This window comes from Heliangelus exortis, chromosome 6 (assembly GCF_036169615.1).
Source record: "Heliangelus exortis chromosome 6, bHelExo1.hap1, whole genome shotgun sequence".
NCBI lineage: Eukaryota > Metazoa > Chordata > Aves > Apodiformes > Trochilidae > Heliangelus > Heliangelus exortis.
In genome coordinates, this window is record NC_092427.1 from 26,342,621 (window position 1) to 26,370,273 (window position 27,653).

The window sequence follows — 27,653 nt, forward strand, 5'->3', positions numbered from 1 at the left end:
TTGCTGTGCTAAAGCTTTTACTTTAGAAACTGGGCAAATTAAACATCTTACCTTCTTTTGTGGTGCTTTCGGTTCTTCAGAACTATAAAAAGACAAGGCATAGAATATATAATTAAGAATTACCTGGGATATTTTGTGTACTAAATCACCTATAGAACATGGACCACTTGTCAAACTACAATATCAATATATTGATGTTTGCATATATGAAAAGACTCAGTGACACCATAGTTAATATATAACTAAGACAGGGAAAGTACTGCGCAAAGTTCATATAAGCATAAAATAAGCATCCAGTTTAGCTGCAATGTTATCTACTTAATTTGCTTCTTCTGTTAAACTTTTAATGAGAGTTTGGTCTTTGCAAGAACAAGGTGGAATGAAAGGGCAACAGACATTCATCCAAAGAAGCTCACATGCAAACATCCAGTCTTGTATGACAAAGTGCCATTCACAGATACAAGTAATAAATTTTATCCATCTATTTACTGAGAAAAAGAGCAGGAGGAGGAAAGAAGCAAAAACTGTGCTTACACTTGTTTTACAATTTTCTCTAGCTCTGCAAGTTGCTCCTTTAGTGCTGCAATCATTCTAGTATCATCTGATACAGATACATAGAATTCCTGTAAATGACACAAAAAAGTCTTTAAATAACTATATGGGTAAATTGAGAGGTACTCAGGATAGAGGATTATGAGATGACATCTGATAGCTTAATGATTATAAAGAATGATAATCTGCATAGAGGGAACACACGCTGGGCCCAATACTCTATTACTTCTACTTGTTTTATCTCCAGCTGATTCAAAGCAAGTGTTACACATGCAGAAGGGAAGCCTGATGAGGCTCCTTAGCTCACTGTGTAACCACCGACTGCTTGAGCAAGAATTGCATTTTCAGATTATGGAGGATAAAGACTATAAAATTCACAAATAATGTGACATGATAGATTTTTTTTTTTTTTACCCACTACTGTTGTAGCCCTTAGTGGTTCATTTGCTGCAGAGCTGCTGACTTGCTACTCTGGTCCAACACAGTAATACCCTCTTATAAACCCTACTCAAACCTCTTCCTGCCACACTTACACAAAACTTAAGAAGGATCTATGTGTTTGCAACTACTGATTGTTCTTTAACTTCTGAGCTAATGAAAGACATGCCAGCCTCCAAAACTTGTATATATGTTTGTCATATTTAATACCCCTCTCTAACTTACTCTAATTCTCCTCTGCTAACTTGCCTTAGATTCAGTCTTAAGCTCTTTGGAGCAAGAATTTTCATTCAGCAAGTAACACATGGGGATGTGTTCCATGAACACAGTATGTTATAATAGCAGCAATCATGACAACCTAAGAAGACACTGGCAGTACATCTTACCTTAGAAATACAAAGATCTGGCACCACAAAGACCTTACAAACTGTGTCTGAGGAATTAAATTATTTTAAGGGTTCAGATAGGTTCTGAAGAAAAAGATCTTACGTTCCAATAGCTGCAATATGCCTTTCATTCAAATGGAAATGTTTTTTCATTTTGTATAGTGAGAATCCTCCAGCTCCTTCCTGGCACACCTCAGGCAGGCATAAACAGGCCCACAGATAAACCTGTAGAGCCTCTGAACTATTCACGTGAAAATATTAAAAAACCCAAATTCATCTATTGCAGTAACACAATCAGCATGCAGTGCTTTGAAAGGGGTCTGAAACTCCGGCAGATACTTCAGAGGTCCAGAAGCTGACAATGGTTCAAGCACTGCAACAGTGCACATAGTGTCTGCAGCTAAAATTGAGAAAACAGTGACAAGTCTGCACTTTGAAATGACCTACTTCTCTTTAGTTCATAACAGAATTCTACAGGCTAGAAACAGGCTTTCAGCTTATCTTGCTTTGTAGGTATTTTTCAATACAGTGATACAACGATTCCTTTATACCTCCAAAAAAGCCATTGCTGCTTCATCTTCTTGTAGTAAATCTCCATATAAAGCAGCCCACTGCAGAACCAGGCGAATGACTCTCCTTTTGTTGTTGAGGGCATAATCCATTTTCTCTTGCTCTGTACCCTGGGAAGGCTGGGCATGATAGGTGCCATGGTGTCAAGGAAAATGCTCAGTCATTGAAAATAACCAAACCAGTATGAATTCACAAACTTTGAGAAAACCATTTGCAGGGTGTTCAAACATAACTTTCCAATGTATACTTTTGATTTCTGACTGCCACTAGCATAAAGAATTGCAAACCATTCATGTTCATACTAAAAAGTAAAAAGACAGCAATTCTCTAAAGAGCACAAGAATGATCACAATTCCACCACACAGACAACTGCTGTGACAGAAGTGACACTTGGAACAAGAGAGAAGAGGACTAACTGTGGAGGCTGAAGAAGGGTATTTCTCTTTTTTCTTCTGTCCCACAGTGGTAGGGGGACCTGGAACCTTACAGCCTAGGCTGACTACAGAGACATGGGATAAAATAAATTCTGTAGTAGCTTCATTTTTCATATGAGGAAATCAGAAAGGTTCCACTCTGTCAAATAAACTCTATTTGGGACACAATACTTAGTGATGGTTATTCTGTGATAAACAGTAAGAAAAAATGGGAAACATGACATTCCCAAACATGGGAAACATGATGAAGTATCAGCATTACAAAAATAGGCAAATAGGAATAAGGCCAAAAATATCATTTGCTGATGGGAAGAAAACAAGAAAAAACTAAAAGCACAGCGGGCAATAAACCAATCTAATTTCAGTCTTTAACCCATGCAAAAATGAAGAAGAATCCTTAGTAGAAACAGGATATGGCAACTTATGTGCCTACTTCTCACTGATCAGAAGTTAAAAACATATAGTTAAACTGTTTCCCAGTAAACTGATGGCTGAATGTGAAGTAAGCAGAGAATGAGTGCAGCCACATCTTCAACTTTTCTTCCTGCATACAAAACCTATGATTCTGGATTATCATGAATATATATGCTATTTCCAACTATATAGCAAGGTTTATTATTAAAATACTAACTATTTGACACTTTTTCACTCACAGCAAAGTTCAGCATCCTTTCAAGGTGCACTTTCAGTTGCTCCAACAAAAGATAGTATAATATTAATTAGAAAATAAAAAAATTAATTAAAATCTAATTTGTCTGGGATATTTATTTTAAGTTTCTAATTTATAAGCATTTCTCTAACATACATTAATAAAATATAATGGGAAAGAGTATCTGTTAACTCACACTTTCCAAACGATCCTCCAGCCCAAAACCCCTGCAGGCATTTGACACACTATCAGGGTTACTGGGGTGCTCATTAGACTGACAAACTTTTAGAAATCTGCATTTTAATTTCATTCGGAAAGGTTTAAAAATACTCAAGAACTAAACATGTCAGTACATTTACAGCAGTGAAAAAAGTCAAAGGGTGATAAGAAGTAAGTCATAAATTGTAAACTATATGCTCTAATGTCTCAGGGAGCAAGCTTAATATTCTACAGTCATTTTTCTCATGCCATTTTTACCTTTCAAACTCTGTAATTATTTAATGTATTTTAACTTTCTTATTAATTGACTCACCACAGGCACTGGTAATTTTTCTGTATTTTTACTGCTCATTTAAATTAATTGCTCTTTTATTAACATTATCACAGGAAAAGTCAGTGAAGGGTTCTCCCATTTTTACTAGACCTACAGGATGCAGCTTCACTGCAGACAGCAATCAGAAGTAGAATATGTGTACTTGCAACTAGTGTCAGATAACTGTAAAATATTTATCAACAGTAACATGGTTTGAGTTCAATAGATATATTTCTAATTTTGTCTAGCATATGTTAGGAAATGAAAGCAGTTCTGAAATGTGTTCCTTCCTGTGTGAGAACACTTGACCATATCAGGAGCTGTGCAAAATCAGCACCCTTTATTACTACAGTATTATGCAAACAATTTTGCTGGCATGATGGTAAAAGAGGGTCACAAAATATTCATACAGAAACATACTAAAGGACCATCATCCTGTAGAGGAGCAAAAGAGAGTAAAAGAGGAGTTTCTACTTCAGTATTTAGACAGTGGCCCTTTAAAGATGCACACCTGCACATATGCTAACAAATTTGCACTATTTTTGGAAGTGGCATTCTATTTCAAGTTTTCTTTCGGGCATTTTTCTGACTCCCTCTGACAAGCTGTAGCTCTGTGAATTTGTCCATTTCCCTCTCTGTGAAGAAGAGAGGTTAACAGGGGCCTGGGTCCAGCACACAGGACTGATGTCCTGATCCAGGATAGGGAAGCATGCCCTTTGCTTCCCTATAGGAAATAAGTATGTGATTTTTTTTTTTTTTAATATTGCACTTTGATGACTAAAAAAGAGTAATGTGGCAAGGGACAGCACAGGAAGCACTGAATTCATATCAAGCAATATTCTTTCACAATTAAAGAACTTGCAGATAACAAAACACATATATAAACAAGTGACAACCAAAATAATCTATACCCTCTACTATGCTTGAAAACACTACAGTGGTATGGCTAAACTCATCCTTGTTGCCAGCTAAAACAATATCCTAAGTGGGTGTTGGAAAATAGACTTGTATGAATCAAAACTGGGAGCTGGAGCAAAAACAGTGTCTGTGACTGAATCACCTTTCTTTATTTTTTATGTTTTAATTTCCTCACTGAGCATAACTAATCTCTCCTTAGTCTCACAGCACCAGCAAACAGTTTTGTAGAGTGATTTTGCCCCAAAAAGATTAGCTTTTTTAGCTACCTTTCAACTCCAACAATACATTTAAATGGTACAATCAACAAAGCACAGTTTGATTTTCCATATTCAGAAGGGACCAAATAAACAATAATTCAACTCTAGGAAAAGCTGACACTAAAGCAGTGGGATACCAGTTACTTCCAGCTCTCTTCCTCCTCTCTGAAAAGAATTAGCATGATGCCTGCCATGACCCACTTAAGGCCATGGTTTTAGCCTCCTCTCCAGAATAGATTTCAACACAGTGAATACATATACTTAAGTGACACTACCACTTTGATCTTCAAAAAAGCTTTTCCTCTATTAAAAAAAAGAGGTACATTTTGCTTATGTGTCTGATTTTCTCAGTTATTGGATATCAGAGGTATACTTTTATAACTGACGATAGATAAGCCCAAGACTCAAATAGACTGATTGAATAATACAAGCCAGATAAATCAGAAAAAAAACCCCAACAAACCAAACATGAAGAATGGCACCTTTTTTCCCCTCTCAAAGCTGTCAGCAACAGCATTTCATAATACTTCTAATATCCAAAACCATGTGCTTTTGAAAATGTGTTTGTTTCAGGTGTACAATTTTCTTCAGACCAGTTTTATGGGTCCAAAGGTTTCCAAAACAATTACTGTCCCTGCTAGGAGTAACACAAATGGATTCTCAAGCTTGCCAGATGAGGACATGATGCTCTATTCTGTGGTTTCAGGGTGTTAGCTTTCCCAGCTGTCACTCGCCTCACTAAGCTTCACGGAAAGCACATTCTCACACCAATCTGATTCTAAGAAATAAATAGGGAATTGAAGTTATTATACCCCTGTCAGAATTCTCTAAACCAGAAAGCATTATATGTTTATTCAATGCTCCCAGTCACTTGATAGCTTCAAGTCACTCTGCACAAGGAAAACTCTCAGTGCCCAATAGCTCCCCAAACTAAATGATCTGCCAGTAACTAAATGATGGACATTTCAGACTCCTTCTGTAAAATCTGCAGACAGGATAAGAATCACCTCCAGCTCTTGATGCTATCTGGTGTGAGCTTTCATCTCCTCATAGTCAGGACTACATGTCAAATGCAACTGAAGTTTCTTGCAGTTTGTTAACATTTGCTATAGACTATTATTGTAGATTACTATTTTTTTATTAATAACTGATCTGATAGCACCCAGGAACTACTTAATAATTATTCTACTAGTTTAGCAATCCTTTTGCTTGAAGCAGTCTCTAGCTTGTAATCTGTAAAGTGGACCATAGAAATCACCAAACCATAATGATCTTTATTAAAATCTTGATGCTCTAGCTCAGCAAAAGCCAGGAAAGACAGAAAGGATACAGGAAGGGTAATCCAAACTTTTATGCAATTTCACTTTTCTGGTGAAGGGACAGTACATTTCTTTCCCTTGGAACAGTAATTAGCACAGGAAAGCTAGAGCTTTTGTGCCCTGGGACTGTATCTCATCATGGGTATACACTATCAATTTCAGAGCTGTTAAGCTATGTATAGATGTCAGTCAAGCACAGAGAACCTACCCAAAAAGTACAGCACCCCTGAAAAGTGATGTATTTCTTGACAGAGAGAAGCTTCAAGTTTCTTCACCGATGGGGATAGCTCTTACAGGGATGTAACTTTTCCTTTACAAAAGGATATTGTGCCATCAAGGCTGGGCAGAGCTGACTATTTGGCATAAAAACACAGTGCATCATAATAAAATCATTTAAAACAGAATCTGTGAAGAGAAGAAAGTGAGCAGTCAGTTAACTCCTTGCAAACAGCTTGAGGATTATGAGTTTTCTCTTAGCTAAAGTATCTTATTAGCCCTCTGCAGATAATAAAGGGGTCTTTTTGCACTTTGTTAGTAGGCATTAAGTATGAAAGTGGGGAATGAACAAATGTGAGCTAAAACATCATGCTTTTATTCTTGTCTGTACAAATTATATTGCAATTAATGCTAACAGGCATTTGCATGTGCCAAAGGGAAATCTGGCACAGCAAAAATCCCCATCTCTGCTAAAGTGAAATATTTGGATATACTTCTCAAGTGTAGAGATCTTAGCATAAGAAGTATCAGATGTGCCACATCAGGTACCTAAGAGCTGCTGCTGTATTTAGATTTCAGAATCTGCAATACCAGACCACTCATTTAGTATATACTACACAGAATAAGGCAAACAATTTAATTCTTTGAGGATTTCCTAGCTATGCACAGAAGGTCTAAAAGCAGAAAACACAGTCAAATTTCTGGTTTTACTTTGATTAAAAAAAATCACAGCTTCTACATTTACATTAAAATGTGTATGAGTGATATGACTGATATTTTCTCTGGCAAAACATAGCAAGCTATTTTTTTCTGCTAAAATGATCCATGGCAGCATTGGTGTAAATCCCAGTTTGCCTTGTTTTTGTATTTGTGACACAAAAGACTTACAAAGCCTTGTAGCAGAGGCCCAAATAAGTTTGGCAGTGAGAATAAACTTTATTTTACTTTCAAACTATGAACGTCTTACATGGTATCACTGATAAAAAATAAAATACTCTGGGGAGTCACCTCTACAGTGCAACTTTTAAGATAAGGGAAGCATTTTAAAACCATGTAATAAGTAAGGGATGTAAGAAAAAAAACTGCTTTAAAAGCAATATTTTGCTTGTAATCCTGATAAACAGGAATCTATGAGAGGGATAATTTATATTCTTAAAAACAGTCGAAACTGTAAAAGGATCTCTGTAATCTATCAATTTTTCCACTATATGCATTTTTCCAATACTATCAGGTCATTAACAGATGAGATATAAGAACATCTTTGAATATATAATTCTTACATACCTGCAATGTAAAAAGAACTTGCTAAAATTATTGTTATAAAACTTAAAGCAATGCAGATATTTTTATATTATTACAATTAGGAGGAATTTTTTGTGTCTGACTCCTTCTAAAAATTAAAATACTTAGTAATAGCAACTCAGTAAATATCTATATCCCTAGATGTAAATTCTTTGCTCTCTTCACACTAACACAGAGCAGCCTACTAAGTGCAGTTGCAGCAACCTGCATTCTTGGGGCTTGGCCCACAGTGCACTGAGTTCTTCTGAGTAATAATTCTTCTTTCCCAGCACATGGTAAAGTATCAGAAACAAGTAGTTTAAATGTGCTATGGATATGAAAACTTCAGAATACTTGTACTAGCATAATGCACTGGCTGGGGGTTTCAAGCTAGTTCACAGTATTAAGTGAACATCAGAACTAGATGTATTAGTACCATTATCATTGGGAGCTAATCCATGCCCTGTCCTGGCCTTACAGTTGTGTCTAATTAAAGTCATGACGAATGGTTTGGTGTCTTTTGAGATTTTGCTGTTTTACCCTTAAACAGAAGTAAAAATAAAATGGAATGGGCTAGGAGAAAGTTTATTGTTATCTTTAATTCTGGATTTCCTGGGTTTTCTCAGCATTTTTTCAGAGCCATGGATAGATATTATTCTGGGAAAAAATATCACTAGGTGCTTTTCAAAGCATCCCATTGCATCTAATGCACTGATAATAACACAGCCTTTATTATATAGTTACCTGTTGCTTCATTTGAGGTTGCTTCAGGGCGCATAGTTTCTAAAAAGTGCTCTAAAATTTTCTCTGGTGTTCCTGACATCACAATATACCTGAGGAAGGGAGGGAAGGGAGCAGTTAGTGTCCCACAGGCAAAACAGCTTGTCAAGAATTAGTGGTGTACCAGTGAGAAGACCAGGGCTGATTAGAACCTGCTCTGACCTGCATCTGTGGGTAACTTAGGACAGAACTACTCAAGATCTTTGTTGGTTTTCCCTCAAAAATGAGAGCAATAACTCTCCATGCTACCCAGGAGGAGTGTGAAATGATAAATGACCCATGGCCCCCTCCCTGTACAAGTACTCCAGTATAACACCACCAGTTACACCTTAATCAGCAGAGCTGCACTGGTGCAAACCTGGGGAGGTGCCATCAGAAATGCTCACCTGCTGAGAATAAGTATCTCAGTAATGACAGCAATTCACAGTCATTAAAGGGTCTTAGCAGACTTACTATGAGCATGAAATGAGAATCAGTGTCAGAGCAAGGAAACAGTTTCCTTCAGCATCACTGACAGGGGTTAATCTGAGAAGACAGGGGCAGATAATGCAACAGAAGGCTATATTCAAATTTGTGCAATGCCTTAGATAGCTGAAGGAAGTAAGTTTTTCAAGTGGGTAAACTTAGGGTTGTACCATTTCCTGGAGTAAATTTAGGGAGGTGAGAGATCTACTGCAATAGTAAAGTTTTTCTGCCTCATGCAAAAAGGGCAAGATCTTAAGTACCAGCAGAATATCATAGGATACTGCTAAACTTGTCCTCTCATCTTTTTTTTCTTTCCTTACAGATCAGATTTTTTTATCCTTCTCTTTCTCTTCAACCTTCCAATCTTTGCATTTTTTTTTCCTTTTTTTCTTCTTTTGGAATCCAACTGATAAAGTATGAAACTTAAAAAAAAAAATAAAAAAAGGAAAAAACCCCGAGAAGTGAAGATACTCTGCTCCTGCTGAGAAATAAGTGGTGGAGCTGAGCTCCTGGGAGCTCCTCCTCACTTTGAGTGCTGACCGTCACAGTTCTTTTACCTGCCAACCCCTTTGGAAAAACTGTATTGATGTCCCAAGAACACAAACACTTGTTAAGCCAGTGCACATCCTCACAGAGATACTAACCAAGTATCTAAGTGAGTGAAGCAGAGAAATCACAGGTTGCTGTACTCTGAATATGAAAGTGAAAATGAACAGTGAAGTGACTGGCAAGGCTGCTGAATTCATCCTGCATGAGTGTGATCACCCATAAAGAGTTAGATCTTGGGAGAGAACTTCAGAGCTAGTCCTTTGGAGCTAAACTGTCACTGTTTGAAAGCAAGGCTTGGGGAGCTGTGTAGGAGCTGTGTAGGAGCTGTGGCTCCTCAGTAAAGGAGGCTGTAGAATCCAAAGTGTGACTGAGAAGATCCGCTCCCAAAATGTAGTTCTGCCCCAAGATGAAGAAAATTAAGTTTCTTGGTTGACTGGAAAGGGAACAACTTTGGGATACGGAGAATTTCTCTAGTGCAAACGGTATTTACCTGCTTAGGGAGCAAAGCCCAAAGGGCATCTCATCTGTAGAGATATCAGAGATGTGAGGTATCAAGTTAAGGAAAAAGCAGTCAGTCTTTAAGAAGAGGTCCCTGCTAAGCTCCTTGTTTGGGCACAGTGATTTGAGAAACTACTGAACACTCACCTAACACATTCCAGTAACACATTCTTGAAATCAGAATACATCAGTAACTTTGATTTGGCCTCTTAAACATGAATCTAGCTACTTACGTCTATTTGCCAACAAAAGAAACAAAAGAAATGTCATCTTCAAAACCACTGAACTCACTGATTGCTGAAAAGCAGACAGTGAACTTTCAAGGAAGCTCTCTCTTTTGTGTAGCTTATGTCTGTCATTCTTATCAGCAAAAGATCCCTTTGCTGGCAGATTGAGAGTACCCAAAAGCTCACCAAATGCATAAAACATTTACAGAAATAAAATTCCAAGCTTTACCTGAAAATGTTTGTGGAATGTAAGCTCTACATGGAATGTAAGCTGCCTGATACTGCCTAACTTAGCAAGGTACCATAAATGTCTCAAGCTATTTTTATGAAATTCTGAACAAGTAATACAAATTGTAATTTGTAATATAATAAATAATTAATAAGTGAGAATATATATTAATATAATTAAATATAATAAGTAATCAGAAATAACAACACAAATAATGCTGGTGCAAGGAGTTTGCAAGGAAGGTAAAGTCTGAGATAAGCTGAAATGAAGCTTTTACTTTTTTAAGCATGAAAAATATATAAGACCAACAAAATGGATTTAAATCTATGACCAAGTTGCTTTGCATTGCAGCTGCTGTGCAGATCTACTGGCTGCAGTAAAGTTCCCTTCATTTAGGCAAAGAATTTCGTTTTAAGAGTAGATGTTTTCCTCACAACATAGTTAGTTGTTCTAGTAGCTCCAGTGAAAGATGAAATGGCATTTTCTGAAATATGTGAAACATGTATATAAAATACAAGGAATGGTTTATTCAGCCCTTCACAGACCTTTACAAATCTTTATATTCAGTTATGTAGATAAAATAGGTATATGAAATACCAGATGAGATAAAAACTACATGCAAAATATCTCTCAGTAAATAGCCCATTCTTTGAGAAAACATAAAGAAAAGGGTAAAACTTCGTTGTGCTTATTTTGCTGGAATTGTTTGAGCGTTTCTGAAGAAAATTGTTCATCCATTTGCAAATAACACATTTAAAAAGTCTTGAGGGATTTTACTAACACTTGGAATCATAATAGCCTCACTCTACTCTTATCACAGTAGTATCCAAACAGAATTGTACTTTTTCCTTTTCAGTAAGAAAGTAAAGAAAATATAATGAATATTGTTATTACCGAGCAAACCTGTTCTGTAAGCTGTGCGACTTTCATCACACAAGATCTTTGTTTTGTATATAAATTGTACCTAGCAAACTCTTATTAGAATCCAGACCTCAAAACCCAAAGTGAAAATATCTGTACTTAGCATTAAAACAATGTATTTCTTTCACGTCTTCTACACAGTTGTCCAGCTTAATAGGGTTTCAGCATTCTCCATGTGCAGTCTATTTAGAAGCTATTACATGAGATAAGTATTTACAGTGAAATCTTTTAGAGAATTATTGTGTTAAGACATAGAATGGGTGTACTGGTAGAAATTGATATATTATCCAGTATGGGGGGCATGTGATCATCTGGCGATTAAAAAAAAGGAAAAATGTATATGCACTGCATTCTGCCACAGAAAGGGAGGATATGCTATTGTTTGGATAATAATACCATATGAAAAGGTTAATAATTGTCTGACATTTGCACTAATGAATGAAAACATACTTGTGCTGAGGCTGTGAATTTCCTTGAGCAGAAACTCTGCTTCCTGCTGGGATCTTCTCCAACACCAAGACATCTTGGTCATGTTCTTTGAGTCTTACTGTATTTGCTTCCACATCCTGCAAGACAAGTTACATTTAATGTAATTGCACCCAACTTGTCTGACTCGTTACTCTGAAAAAGTGCAAGACTTTCAAACACAAAAGTCTCTGGAGTTGGTTCTTTTCCCCTGAATTTATCTATCTTTATTCTGCTTTTCTCACAGGCAGAATGGAAAGGGAAACATTGGAACTGGGGGAAGTGGGCTGAGAATTGTGAGTGGGAATAGAGGTAGAACCATGTGAGAAGTCTCTGGCTTTGGCAAAGGAAAAAAAGTTTGCCAAAAAAACAGAGTCACTCCATAGGTAATGTAATGTCTATCCCTACCCCTATTTGTATATGAACATTATTTATAATCTGACTTTTGTCTTTAAAAAAAAAAGAGAATGGCACTTTATAATGGTAAGTCTTACCTTAGTAAACTGTCGGTAAATTTTTCTTTTACTACTATGAGATCATAGTAGAAAAAGAACAAAAGAACATAATATGCATTCAAATAACACAGATGAAAATCAGTAAGACTATGGACTTTGATCTTCTTTGAAGTGCAGACCAAAGCTAAACCAGTTGAGAGTCTCCATGGCCAACCCAACCTTACTGCCAATAGGATCCAGGTTCCGTTTTGCACATTAAACACAATCTCATGTCATTTTTCCAGCACAGTACTCTGGAATGGATTTATTGCTGCAGTATTGGCACGTATGCAGCCAAACACAGGATCATACTGATTTTGGCTGTATCAGCCTGTATTTACAGAATTACAGATGGAGTTTGGAACACATTTGCCCTAATGTGAAAAACTGTAAAATTAGTCTGGGAATCTTTCTAGAGCTCTCTGATAAAGAAGTTTGTGTATTTACCTATAGCTTATTTAATTTGACACTTGCTTATGCCTTGAATCTATTGAGCTTAGTGTACTTGACTCTGACCAATATGGGAGAACAGGTGATCATGTACAATTCAGTAGTTGGATGGAAGATCACTCAGAAATCCTGGACAGCTTAAGAAAAAACTGAGCACTTGGCAAATTCTAGACCACAGAAAATTGAGAGACAAAAGACTTCATTTGGTCCCATTTTCATGACTGACCCAGGAACAGAAAAAGGGGAAAGATGATGAATGTATTCTTAATTTAGTTCTAGACTGTCACATCTCTGTTCTGCAATTATGGACGATTCAAACACGATTACCCATATCAGTATGTCCATAGAAATAAGACAGATGCTAGAAAAGTTTGCAAGTTGTGCTATCACGCTGTCAGGGTGGCCCTTCCCACTCTTACCCTAAGAATCCTGTTGAAGTCCTCCTTGTCCACTCTCAAGAAGTGGCAGTTGTCTTCACGCAGAACAATGGATGCTGCTCTGGGAGCATCATTCACAAGTGCTAACTTGCCAAAATCATCTCCTTCGTGTAGAGTACATACCACACCCTGCACAGAGGAAAACATTTACATGAAGAAACCCATCATTACTCTGGCTTTTATTGGAAGTCCTTGTACAAACATTGGACTCCACAATCAAATACCAAAACAAATCTATTTGGCAGGAAATCAACAGCCAAAATAATGACTAGGAAACAATACTTGATAGCTGCTTATTACTATTACTAAAGAAAGGCAAGAATAGAAAAGAATTGGCTTGTTCTCTGAAATTACATTCAGCTTGAAGGACTCCTCTAGCCCTGCTGAAGAAAGTTGTTGAGTTGTTCAGCTCAAATTTAAAGAGGCCCAAAAAATAAACTCAAGTTTGTAGAAATAACACATAACACCACATCTTCAACTGGTGTAAATCAGCAGTACTCCACTTATTCCAGTTTACAGTAACAGTGGATCTGGCCCACCAAATGGTATAAAATATGTAGCTAAATAAAGGTTACTTAGGAATACACTTAGCACTGGGACCTCAATGCTAGATTTTGGTGTTCAGAATGGTGGATTCTCAGTCATCAAATGAGAAACCAATAGGCAAGCAGGGGTTTCTGGAGACTGAAGAAATTGTTATTTACCAGAGTCCCATTCTTTGCCTTCAGAAATCTCTCTCAAACTGGAAATTTAATAGAGATGCTTTATTGTCTATAGCTTAATTAAAATGAAGAGTGGACATAAATTTTCAAGAGGTTCATCCAACCTGGGAACCACCAGTCACAAAGCAGTACTTCTGTCAGACATGCCTGATGTGCCTGAGAAAATTTAGTCATACAAGTGCAAGAGAATATGGTGGTAAAGGGACAGGGCAAATACCCCCATAAGACAGAAGTCTGGCAATTCACCAAGTTCCTGCAAATTACTTTGTCCTACATACTGTCCTAAATACTAGACACTGATGTAACTGCTGAATTACATTCCGAATGTGTGTGATTTATCCCAAAATTATAAAGCAATCAACTGGAAGTATAATCAGTGAAACCACTGGATCATTTCCTAATAAAATTACATTCAATTTGTTTCCTCAGACAAAGCAATTTTGCTCTAAATTAAATTCTATTCCTACAAAGTTTACTCTTACAATTTCAATAATCAGAATCATATAAAAAGACTTCTGAAAAAAATACCTTGCCATAAATGACTACGTTTACTGATCCCTTTAGGATAATGTACCAAGAAGTACCTTCTTCTCCTTGATTGAATACTACAAGGGAGAGAAAAGATGTAACGGTGAGAATACAGTTATTCAAAAGATAAAACTGGCCAGATTCTGTACTTGACAAAATTCAAGGTAACTTTGCCAAAGCCATATTAATGTCTACCTTGTAAAAGAGCATCCTATGATTTCAAAAGCAATTCCCTTGAGGTTTCACCCAGATAGCAGTTATTTTATTACACTTATGTGAAAGTTGCTTTTATTTTCTGTCACAAATGCAAGGACTACTTTATTGATACGTCAGGTTATCAATTACTAATCAACATACAGATTGGGATCCTACCAGTAGTACCATGCTTTAACCTAATTCTCTATTGGCTGTGAATTTGCCACACATTTGCTACTTCTCAGTGTATTAGGTCCAAGTAATCCAACATTTTAAATCCTTTATTTTGTGCAGCAATATTTTTTAATACAAGGATACCATTAAAATAGATTTTTAATAGAGATTGGTCTAACTCAAAATTCTGGATAAAAGCACACCTACTTTTTAAAAGTATATGCATCCAATAACTTTGGTACTGTTCCTGCAATTGGCAACAGACTAAGCCAACACCTATTACCCTAGGTTTTAAACACTGACTGCCAGTCAAGTTTGAAGCATGCATACAAGTTTTGCTCTTGTCATGTAAACATTTAGAATTTAAATGTTCATGCCACAGATGAGAAAGAAGATGTGACATTTACTTACAGACCGTTCCTGCTTTGGGATGTGACTCAAAAATGAGGACACCAGCTAATTCTCGCTTTACCTTAAAACAGAGACAGGGAAATAATTGTTTTTATATTTATCATACTCTTCCTGGAGAGAGGAAGTCACATAACATACCCCAGTCACTCGTTTCCCTCCCTCTGCATCATACAACATTCACTCAGAGTCACACTCACAGATCATGGTTTGGTTCACCTGATGTCCAACGTTCTACTGATAGGCTTTACAGAACATCAGTCTCTACATTTCCTGGCTCCAAACAGCTCACACAAGGGCATCCTTAAGATACAGGTATCCACATCTTTCTTCATACACACATATATGAAACCATCATTAACAATTAACATGATGGAAAATTTCGAATGGCAATAGCTAATCTATTACAGAAAATAGCTAGCAATTGTCAATTACTTCATGGGTTTTTGCAGTACTCCTGTCATTCCCTGAGAAATCAATACCCTCCCCCTTACTGACATAAGTCTTGTCACTTCTGCTGCGTTGAGCTGTGCGGCACAGCCATCTGGACCTGCTGAGGCCCCTCTCTGCCTGACAGCTTCCAAGACAAAACATCCAGCTCACTACCTCTTCCAGGAACTGGAGATTGTGACACTGCCCTTGGGGTCAGCCTGCTCCTTGTTGGGTTTGTATTGCTCTGGTGTGATCAGCTCTTACGACAGACTGGGCAGCTGCCTCTAGTGAGACATTGGTTCAATCACTTTTTCTCATGGTAGGCACTGCTAGTGTTACTTTCACAAAATAGAAGCAGCACCAGGAACCTCATATTATCCTGAGTTTTCCTATGTGCTTTACATCCCTCTTCATACAACTGCAAGTCTCCGAGGACTTGGAGGCCAATTTCCAAGCAGTGGGATTCCTCTTTTCAGAGAATCTCAGCTGGTGACAATCCATGTTTCAGAGTCATGCCAAATGGTACAGATCTAAAGCTCACTCCAACATACATTTAGTACTGGTATTTTCACAGCATTCCTCCAACTGTTTAAATTGACAAAAATTTTCCAGCCATGAAGATAAACTTGAGGAGGAATTCTCAAATTCTGGACAAAAATCAGATGAATCTCATGGCTGCATCTCCTTAGATGGGTTGACGAATTCAGACTGTGATGTCCTAAAGGCACCCACCAATGTTTTGCTCAGGCACCAAGCATAAATGTCCCACACCAGTCATCTCTCCCAGAACTTCTTGACAGCCAGGATAAAGCTCCCCCCGTTTGCAGTCTGGAGAAGAATTATAGAATCATAGAATGGCTAGGGTTGAAAATCACTTTAAAAAGCATCTATTTCCACCCCTCCTGCCATGGGCAGGGACCCCTACCACTAGATGAGGTTGCTCAAGGCCCCACCCAACCTGGCCTTGAATACTTTCAGGAAGGGGGCATCTGCAGCATCCCTGGCAACTTGTTCCAGTGCTTTACAAACCTCACAGGAAAGAATTTTTTCCTAATGTTTAACCTAAATCTCCCCCCTTCAAGTTTTACCCCTTGTCCTGTCTCTATACACTCATGCAAAAAGCCCTGCCCCAGCTTTCTTGTATCTGTTCCTCAGATACTGGAAAGCCACTATAAGGTCACCTTGGAGCCTCTTCTTCTCCAGGCTGACCAACCCCAACTTCCTCAGCCTGTCTTCACAGTGGATGTGCTCCAGCCCTCTGATCATTTTTGCTGCTCTCCTCTGGACATGCTCATAGACCTCTATGTCCTTATGCTGGGGACTCCAGAACTGGACACAGTACTCCAGGTGGGGTCTCACAAGAGCAGAGCAGAGGGGGAGAATCACCTCCTGTGACCGGCTGTCTGTGCTTCTTTTGATGCAGTCCAGGACCTCGTTGGCTTTCTGGGCTGCAAGTGCACCCTGATGGCTCATTTTAAGTTTCTGGTACACCATCATCCCCCAGTCCTTCTTCCTTCTCAAGGCTGCCCTCAATCCTTTCTTCTCCCAACCTGTATCTGTGCATACGATTGCCTTGACTCAGGTGCAGAACCTTGCACTTGGCCTTGTTGAACTTCATGCAGCTTACACAAGCTCACTTCTTGAGCCTGTCAAGGTCCCTCTGAATGCCATCCCTTCCCTCTAGCATGTTGACTTCACACAGTTTGGTGTCGTCAGCAAACTTGCTGAGGATGCACTCAATTCCACTGCCCATGTCACTGACAAAGACGTTAAACAGCATTGGTCCAAATACTGACCCTTAAGGAACATCACTTGTCACACGTCTCCATTTGGACACTGAGTCATTGATCACAACCCTTTGGGTGCAAGCATCCAGCCAGTTACTTATCCAACGAGTGGTCCATCCATCAAATCTGTATTGTTTGGAGTTTAGAATGTTGTGGGGAATGCTTTGCACAGGTCCAGGTAGATGATGTTAGTTGCTCTGTGTTTGTCCACTGAGGCTGTTACCCCAAGAAGGATACATGTTGATATCTGGACAGGTTTTTTTAGTGCACTGACCAGTGAATGCACTTACAGGCCTATGATTTATATAACAATTTGCTCACCCAACTCTTTTATAATCTCTGCTGAAGGCAATGACACTTTCATAAGGATGGGAAATACAACCCCACTAGAACTGTTTTGCACATCGTAGAGAGTTCCTATCCATGTATGTCCTCAGATGTTTTCAGTTGTTTGTCATTTGCCTATGCAGTGAATGAATCCTCTTGATGAAACCAAGAATTTGAGTTGGTTTTAATACTGTATTATATAATTGTTTTTCATTCATACATTAACTTCACAGGCTTCTCCAGCAGGGATTAGTTCACCACCACGCAACTTCAGTTTTATACATTTTACTTCCTGCTGCTCATAGCATAGCTAGAAAATTTATTACTTCAGGAATTATGCTTTGCTTAAAATGAATAAGCATTCTATTTGCTTTCAAGTCGATTGACCATTAATCTTCTGGTTCACAAAAGCAACGTTGTCTATTGTTCCTCTGAAGGTTTCCTCTAACCTAGTCATGATTTGTGTTCTCTGCTTTAGTTCGTGCTGCACATAATAGGCTGGCATTTCCAATTTTTTTATTACAAGTATGGAATCAACTATCTCCTGCAGTTTGTATCATTTCCCGTACTTGTTCTATATGATAACTTGCTGGGGATTCTGACCTCATGTCTGATTTCTTCTGAGCTGGAAATATTCTGTTTCAGATTTTTTTGTTCTTAATTATGCCTATAATATCAACAGTGTTCCCCACTCTCTCTCAGTATTTGTCCACCTTGGGTAGTTGCTGCTGTGTGATTTGAAAAAGGTTGTTTCTGGATCTTATGGAAGTCTTTCTTTAAATACTTCTTTTCTACATCTCAGAGATGCTTAAGGATTTTGGCTAGCTCTTCCCTCTTAGTTCAGCCACCAGCTCTGGATGTACATTCTTTTAGAAAAGCATTGCTCAGGTGCAGCAAGATTGCATGGATCACTATATTAAACTGTATTACAGAAAGAATTAGCTGCATCTGTCCAAGCTAGCTGACAATTATTGAAAATACCAAGAAATTCCAAAGAAGCTATAAAACAAACCTAAATCTACTTTCTGGCTGTCTTCATTTTTTTTTCTGAAAGTACCCACATATTTCTGCTACCATATGAAGTCCTGTTTAGCTTGATTCAGGAGTTTACATGGTGTGTCAAGGGTGAGATATTAAACAGTTGAATTTTCTCCCCTTAATTTATTATTCTTGGTTCTCTGTACTGTTCTTACCCACTCAGAGAGGTGTCTGATGAAGTTTCTTTCTCTCAGTGACCAAGCTCCAAGCAGCCAGCACTGCACAGTATGTTTTTCTGCACTGTGTAATACCTCTGTCTAACTGGCTCAAGCCAAGACTTCTTATAGTCCAGAAATCAGAGAGCTACTCTGCAAAATTCCGTGGTGCCACAGTCTCAGGTGTCAGGTAAGATTGCATGAACCTTATTTTGAAGTCAGATATGGACCCAGACAGAGGCACCTCTGCCAAGTCAGGTAGGGGCTGTGCAGAAACACATGAAAAGAATCATATCTGATATCCAAAAGACAACCTACATTTGCATGGCACTTGGGTGGTCCTCACAGGTGGAAATAACTTCTTTGCAAGGCAAGTATGAATGGAAAGGGTTGTAGGTGCTCCAATTCTAATAAAGCACCAGAAGTCAAAATTCCCATTTGGTGGTGAGTGACATTTTTAAAATACTTACTGTGGTAGAAAGATGAGATAAGGCTTTTATGTGAAGAAGTTCTTCATATATAATTTCTAAGTCATCTACGGTTCTCTGTCCGGGCCTATAGAGAGAACAGCAAAATTCAATAAACACCCAAAATTAGTGTTCAGAGAAGTATGAAACAACACAAAATACCACTGTACTGTCTGCTGAAGGCTACAGCCTCACTAAACAGGGACTGAATGATGGTTCTGGCTGGATAAAGGATAGAAGTGCTATGAAACAACCGAAATGGCACCAAGCAGCAGCCATGGCAACCACCTTAGAGAGATCCTGATTAGGCAACTTTTCTGGTGAAGTCAAGTGTCCTTTACATAACAAGGTCAGATAAATCATAAATGGCACATAATCTATTCCTTTCAAAAGGACTCCTGACTGTGGGATCTGCACCATATTTTACATGCAGAACTAATTAGTTGTAACAGACAGTAGTGGTGTTTTTTAAAGGGGGGGTGTGAATTTCTGCTGAAAAGATTGGAAGAAGCAGAATCTTGGAGGAGAGTAAACAATGGGCATGAAGTTAATGCTGAGTGCTGTTGTTTAGCCATAGGTAAGAAAGAAACACCCAGTAGTTTCAACTTCTCTCACTGAAAAATACAACTGGCTATTAATAAAAAGCAGATGCTGATGAAGGAATAATCCTATAGCACAAGGAGAAATGAGGCTGCCACTGTGACTGAAGTTGCATTTCTGTGGTTTACACACTGGGAAGTTTATGACTGCTAAAGAAAGACCAAAATACTCTGAGGACTGCAGCGTGTCAGATGCTTTGGAGGATGGAATGAACAATACCCATGAGAAGGTGCTGCAGGAACTTGTGAGTGACTCCCACTATTTTCTCCACTCATAAGGTTGTCTTCAGTTAAAGTCTCCAATGCAACTTTATTTTCTAAAAGGACAAATTCTCTTGTGATACAATTTCAGACAGTCCATTGGAGTTACATACACACACGTAAAAAAAATTTTAAACCATCATCCCACGTTAATTTTATGGCACTAAGGCCTTTCAAATAATATGTTTCAGATCTGGGAAAAGCAGAATTATCAGTAGCTAAATTGATGGGCCAAGAACAGAAGAAAAGAGCAACCTAGTAATAAGAAGGTAGAAAGGGAAAATTTAGGAAGTGATTAAAGGGGATACTGGAAATCCAGTCTAGGGGCAGAAGTCTCAAAGGAGGTTTATATGCTCACATCAAGAACAGGATAGTTCCAAACCCCACTGCCTGCTATGTGTGGTATCAAAATAATTAACAGCAAAGCTAAATCTTTGGACAGCTCTAAAATAAATGTCACAATCAACCTTTCTCATAATTTTCCTCCTAAAAAGTCAGTATTAGAGGAGATTCTAGCATCCAGAAGGGATCAGGAATGTCATACAGGGAAACATCTGCCTTATCACCTCCTGGTTCAACTCTCTGTCTAAATCACGTGTGAAGTAGAGGGAGTATGCAGCAATTGTGTTACTCTGGATTATATATATCACATCTTTTTGCAAAAGAAGTTTGATGGAGACTTCTTTTGGATGAAGGAAGTACTGAAGAAGTAATAGAAAATGTAAGGACAATTGGTATCTTCTAAGTATGCTATATATTTCACCCATTCTTCACTTACCAATGACATGCATTTATTATTATCTGGATTAAAGACCAATTTGAGCAAAAAATGTTCTGGTACAAATTATTCTTTTCTCCTACAGAATGGAATAAATTGATACAGAAGAAACAGAAACTTGTTTGGTACTGCTATGCCCTCTAGTGACTCAATACACTCTTTACTATTTCTAAATCTGGCTTGAAATTGTAAGGATGCCTAGTAATTTCTGTGGGGCAGTAGCAGTTTAATTAAATACAGAATAAAATTAAGCCAAAACAAAGATACCTTTCACTAGAGATTTAAGAAACACAAAGTAGGAATCTTAACAAATAATACTTCCCACTGGAAGTAACAACTGATTTTACCACATGCTCGCAAAACCAGGGAGTCTTGGAAAATGGAAAACAGTGCAACAAATTAACAAATTTCTAGTGAAACTAAAATCTAAAAGGATAAAGTGTTACTGCCTCAGATCTCTGTCAAGACAAAAGGGTACACTCTCCTTTCAGTGGGTATGTCCATTTGCCTCCTGTGTTAGCACACTGGGAGCACTGACAATCTACAGTGGTTGTACCCAGTCTTTACTTCTGCTTCTGCAGATGTCACATGGAGAGATATTAGGCAGCACTGCTTCTGTTAAACCTGTGTGGTGACCCACTGATATTGATTTGTAGGATCCTGCTGTGTAAAGACCTAGTTTCTGCAGGGGACACATTCTAACAGCAATAGCTGGTTATAGACAGGATAATAAATGGAATAGGTAGAGAATGAGGCTACACACTAATGGACAGGAAAACTCAGGTGACATTAAGTGATCAATAAAAGTGTTTGGAGAATTTATCAAGGTCAGAGACATTGAGCTTCTCTGAGACTAGGATGTTGACAATAATATAGTACATTGCCATTGATAAACCATGTACATGCAAGCAATATCATTGATTATTTTTATTACACAGCTAATCAGAAAATTCTCAGGTAATAAGAACAAGGGAAAGGATCAGAGACCTCATAACATTGCATTTATGCATCAAATAAGCATATATTTAGAGAGTACAACTTTTGGCTTCAACTGTCATAAAGGATATACAGGAGAAATAAATAATTTTACCCACTACCTGTGCCTGAGTATGAAACTGAATATATGTTCACTTACTCTAGCAGAGAAGCTAATTATGTAATTTTTGTACTTGAATCGGTGCTCCTTGATTAACTCCATAAAAAAAAATTTACCATATATAATACCCCAAAATATCTGTAGACTGATCTGTGCAAAGATAATCTGTACTTCCTTCCCTAAGAATAATATTTAGTTTATTAAATACCATTGGCAGGAAACTCTACTAAGGACTATGGAACTTAATACAATCCTTATGGAGAAATCTAGTATGGTTCTAATTATTCACTGCTGGGTGGAATACCTAAGTAAATTTTTAAAAAAGAACAAGAGAATAAATATATCTTGCTTAATTTTTGTAAGACCTTCAAGAAGCTACAAGAACAACAAGTGAATTGCTATTTTATTATAAATTATTTTTGATGTTTACCATGTTTGGATTTATTTTGACTTCCTTCTACTAGCATCCTGCTGAGCCTAATTCTGCAAGTGATGCTAAAATGTGACTACTGATCACACGTAGAATCCAACTCTTTGTACTCAGAAAGAAATTTGTTGAGTGAAGTCACCAAGAATATATGACAGATTTGTTGTTTCAGTCATACTGCTCAACTACTGCAGCCTAGAATATTAAAAAAGAATATAATCCATAACATCATCTGAGTTAAATAGTGTTACATAATTCTCCCTTTAAAGACTCCTGTTATTACTGTATTTATCTTTGTATTATAGCATGCTATTTAATTAGGGTTTACCATGAAGTTATATATAGATTAACACCAATAAAATAAAATAACTAGAAAATGTTTTCAGGATGTATTTTCATACTAAGGGATTGAAAGTCTTGTAAGGAAGAGCTTCAATCCTACAGTGTTTGTTCCAGAGACTTGCTCAAGGTCTGTGCCTGTGCTCCAGGCAATATAAGGAGCAGGGAGCTGTGTTTGCTACTTCACAAAAAACTATTTTCCCATTCACAGTGTATGTATTTCCAAAGGAAAAAAACCCCACCCAATAGCAACAAGAGCCTGCCAAAAATTTCCCTGAGCTCTATTCTGTTTTTTAAACTACAGAACATTCTTTCACAGTTTGACAGTTAAAATGCTGCAGTTAATGTAATAAACAGAGAATTTTTTAAGTCAGCTGTCAAAACAAGTGACACTTTTTGCTAGAGATTTTCAGATTTTGAACAATAGAAAGTACCTTTCAAAGCAACAGCTTCATTATACAATCAAATTCTCAAAGTAATCTTCTCATCAAAGAATATTGTCTTATTTCTTTCAGGGTAATTATCTGAGTTCTGCAACCTTTCTGGAAATGGTGACTATTATAAAATACAGCTGTGTTGGTTTGAAAACCACAGGTCAGCTAAAGCCAGTGTCTCTGAAGCCCTGAAAATTCCTTGAACTTTTGACAGCTGTAAAAGTGTCTAGTCAAAACTAGCAGGACTCTTGAGTGTTCATGGAGATTTTAACAGCTTTGATACAGCACAGGCCAGGGTGGATTTTCAGCTAACAAAATCATAACGCATGTAAACGGAATACTGGAACAGTAGTTAATATGGTGCCTGACAGTACAAGCTTGCTTCCATGAGCAAAGGGCAGTGAAAATAAGCACTTCCAGGGACAGGGATAAGGACAGATGTCAGATAGCTGTCAGTCTTGAGAAAACCTCTTTCCCCTCAGTATATTACATGAATAATCTCCTATGAATATTCTTTCAGTTGGTGCTGTGCAAGTGACGACACAGAGAGGAGAGCAGTACTTTCCACAACCTCATTCCAGCCTTCCAGCTCTCTGCAAGAAATGCAGATGATAATCAAAATTTATCCTGCAAGGGTAAATTTATACTGGTGGCTCTGAAAGTCATGATGGAAATCAAATGTATCAGGCAGACAAAAGCTGTGATAATGTAAGGGGGCAGTTCTCCAAGAGCCAACCTGCTCAGTCAGACAGAGGCAAAGGGGATAGTGCAGCAGTGCAGGGTCACAGCACACACAGCACTGCACCCATTCTCCTACTGACTCTCTTCTGCTTGTGGACACAAGGAGCACTCTTTTGCTCCTCAGTGGAGAATGCACAGGGCATCTGTGAGAAGAAAGCACCTCACTTCCGTGACACCTTAAGGGTTTCTGGTTTGTCTATGGTAAGTTATGGTTTTAAGGCTCTGGTTTGTCTATGTATTTTGGGTGAGTGTCTGAATAGACTTCTTATAAATAGAGGAAAGAGAATTTATACTTTTAAAACTATGGCTGCGTGGCAGTGCTACCTGTTTTTATAAGCACCAGTATCTGACTGGTACTTTCAGAACTAAATTCAGTGTTTTACAAAGTTTTTTGAAAAGTGACATCTAAATGATCTTACAATCTAAACAGACAACAAAGGAGCAAGAATGGAGCAGAGAAAGGATACAGAGAAAACCAGAAGAGGAGCAAACACTTCTAGTACAAAAAATGTTCTCATACTATAGGCAGGGCCCAATCCTATCCCATAGCAAAGAAACTTTTCAATGGCCTCAAAGGCTCCAGCTTTGTGTACTTTCTTGAACTGACACTTAAATCTTCAGTGAAGATGACCTTAAGTTATCATTATTCTCAGTGCTCTTAATTAGCAGTTAAATATGTCTTCAGTGGCCTCTGAACACTAAACCCACATAATGAAGAGGTTGCCTTCAATGGAGGGTCAAACAGAGTTTATACTGGTTGCTTTGAAGTCACTATAAAGCTGCCTTTAGCACAGTTTTCAGTGTGACCAGAATGTAGTGCTGAAAGGATGGTTATCCAACTGGTCAGCAAGAGGACATGATCTGATAGCTGTGAAAAGGTTGGGCAGACATCCTCTGTGGCCGAGGCACAGAAAGCATTTTTTAAAAATGTATTGATTTTGTAACAATGAGAATGGATAAATAAACCCACAGAGCCACATTTCACACCTTACTAGCAAATTACAACAGGCCAAGTCCACCTATCTTAATCCACTAAACTTCTACTAAGGCTGAACCTAATTAATGGCTGCCACTGATGACTGTAATTGAAAGGTATGTGCTTTGCTGCCATCCTATCCCTCTCACAATAACTGAAAGCAGCACAGTTAGTTGAATGGCATGTCTACACAGAAAGTGTCAGCAGAACAGAACTGTTCTATTACCTGCAACTTACTTTTGAGGACACTCAGAAATGAAATAAAAACTCATAATGCAGCATTTTTCTCAAGGTGAGTATGATGACATTCATGGCCATTCTCAACATACAGTTCAACTTCTAAGCATTAATAAGTACAGGGAATTACTTAATACAGACTTTAAAACTTCAGAGGTTGAACAAACAGCCACTGAGGTGAAATAAATGGCCAGAAGATGCCTGATAACAAATGCAGATTTCTCTTTTTTCCATGTCACCAGGAAGGCACAGGTATAATATTAACTCATCGATCTACTTACGGTTTCCTGAGAAGCATCCTCATATGAGCATCTGGCCCAATCTGTGACAGGAGAAGCATCGTGTCCTGGAGCTCCTCATCACATTCCTTCTTCTCTTCCTCAGTTGGCAAAGGAGCATCTTCACGCTCGTCATCCAAAAATCGATAAAATAAGTATTTGTCTTGAAAGTGGTGTTCCTGATCCACTGAAAACAATACAACAAATCAAACACTAGGCTCTCCTCATTAAAGCTAACCTTGTAGAAATCTAGGTAACATCATACATGCCACAGATATAGTAGTCAAGAAGGAAAAGGAAGTTACAGAGAAACTTCAAGAGTATGAAACACCTTTAATTTCTTATGTATGTCCAAATTATGTATCTCAGAGGGTAAGATTTAAATTGTGGATATGTATGTATACACACAGATGTTTTTCTTACTAGATTTGATTTTGTTCTTATTTTTTTCAAACCGTTTCACCTAAGCAACCAATTCACACTGGGGAAAAGGTTATGTCATGAATCTCTAAGAGGTGTTCTTTAGCATGAACACCTCGTCCTACATTTTCCAGGCAGGGCTAAAAGGTAGTTAAAGTATCTAAGCTCTTACTGATGTTCCAGTAATATATACCATCAAGATATAATCCCAGGGGCACTGACCTGTGTCCTGGCAGAAGTGCTTAATGGGAAGACTATCAAGAGAAGACTTCTAAAGAGAAGCTATGATATGGTGAAGGACAAACCCCTGATCTTCCAAGAAAGCCAGAGTGATGTGTTGAGTTGGATATTGTGATGTAGCTTGCAACAGCTTGCTCCTGGGAGTTCAAGGGAATATTTGGCAGGAATTAAAGCTAGAGCCCTTAGGGTAAGAAAGCAGTAGAAACAATCTGTCTTCTCACTGTGGGAATTTCTTCCTGGGATATAGGAAGCACAACATAGAGCTGCTCTTCTGAACTTGGTAAAACTGTACATGCAGAGTGTCAAATATGAATATTGCTTTAGAAAGCTACCCTTTTGAGGGCTGTAATATCCCATTACCAAGTAAATCCTGCCAAATGTAAACTGAAAGTCAATGTAAAATACAGTCAGAAAAGTAACAAAATCCCAGACCTCTGCACTGGAATATTTGAAGTGATGAATTTGGAAACCAGTGATACCAAAAATCACTGAAAATCATTCAAAAATTATGAATCTGAGCAAGCACAAATGCTCACATTCACTTCCGAATGCTCCAAATCTTTGATGAACATAATTTTCCTGTATGGTAACACATCTGTTGGTTTTGGCCTGAGTGCTATTCAGCTCTTGCAATATAAGCATGAACTATTTTCCTCCTAAATATAGAGTTTTCATTATAAATGGTTCGTTTATTTTTCAGCATTCTCTTAAGTTAAAAAGGTGCACTGGTAGCAAGATTCATGTCTGTGTGTTATACTTGCACTTAGGAATGGACAGCATTTCTTTTGGGGTCATAATCCCTTTCTTTTTCACGAAAGAGATCTACAGAGGCACTGGTATCATACACTGCCTTATGTTTTAGTCAATATGGTGATTTTCTTTATCTTACCATGGTTAAGAACACCTTCTTCCAGCAATACTTGCCACATGCCAACAGCCTGGGTTCGTGAATGGACACAAGGACTTTGCTGCATCATCCAGTCGACCAGTTCTGTCCCCACACAGCATTGCCTGAAGGGCAAATAAACAGAAATGGAAAGGGAGTTAGCCCAGTGAGAAACCACACAGAGTACCTACCAAGAACAGTTCTTAAACTCTGTATAACCTTAATCCAATATCCCTACAGAAAACATAAAACGAATTAGGCATTTATACTTGAAATACCAGTGAAGGTATTAAGTTTTGAGAGGATCACCTCAGAACAACAAGAGTTCTGGGAAATGCAAAGTTCAGAGGAACCCTGTGCTACCTTGTACAGAACAGACTGCACCAGTGCAACCTCAGACCCAGATTTCAAAGGAAACCACCTCTATATACCATGGGACAGCAAAAGCTTCACCCTTTTTATGCTCAGAAAAGACATTTAACAATGTAAAAGCTTTGCAAATAGATACAGCCTCCACAGAAGAGAGAATGCTATGAGGGTTCCTCAGTTTGTATCCCAACTCCAGCCACACTGTGTTTGTGAAATTGGAGTTCAGAGCTTCTGAGTCCCTCATGCTAGGTGCTGGTCACCTTGCAGCTCCC

General features: G+C 38.0%; 1 protein-coding gene across 10 annotated transcripts in view; it reads right to left on the minus strand.

Annotated features, from left to right (window-relative positions):
- The window catches only part of RAPGEF4 (Rap guanine nucleotide exchange factor 4), a 178,018-nt gene that overhangs the window by 26,648 nt on the left and 123,717 nt on the right, over positions 1–27,653 (minus strand). For all 10 annotated transcript variants that reach the window (XM_071747346.1, XM_071747342.1, XM_071747339.1 and 7 more), the window contains 12 exons: positions 27,016–27,137; positions 25,470–25,653; positions 19,304–19,388; positions 15,098–15,158; positions 14,318–14,394; positions 13,050–13,196; positions 11,672–11,787; positions 8,297–8,385; positions 6,382–6,460; positions 1,928–2,078; positions 535–623; positions 52–82 (listed from right to left, as the gene is read on the minus strand). In XM_071747346.1, the coding sequence (XP_071603447.1) occupies positions 52–82; positions 535–623; positions 1,928–2,078; positions 6,382–6,460; positions 8,297–8,385; positions 11,672–11,787; positions 13,050–13,196; positions 14,318–14,394; positions 15,098–15,158; positions 19,304–19,388; positions 25,470–25,653; positions 27,016–27,137 (1,231 nt within the window). The remainder of the gene's footprint in view (positions 1–51; positions 83–534; positions 624–1,927; positions 2,079–6,381; positions 6,461–8,296; positions 8,386–11,671; positions 11,788–13,049; positions 13,197–14,317; positions 14,395–15,097; positions 15,159–19,303; positions 19,389–25,469; positions 25,654–27,015; positions 27,138–27,653) is intronic.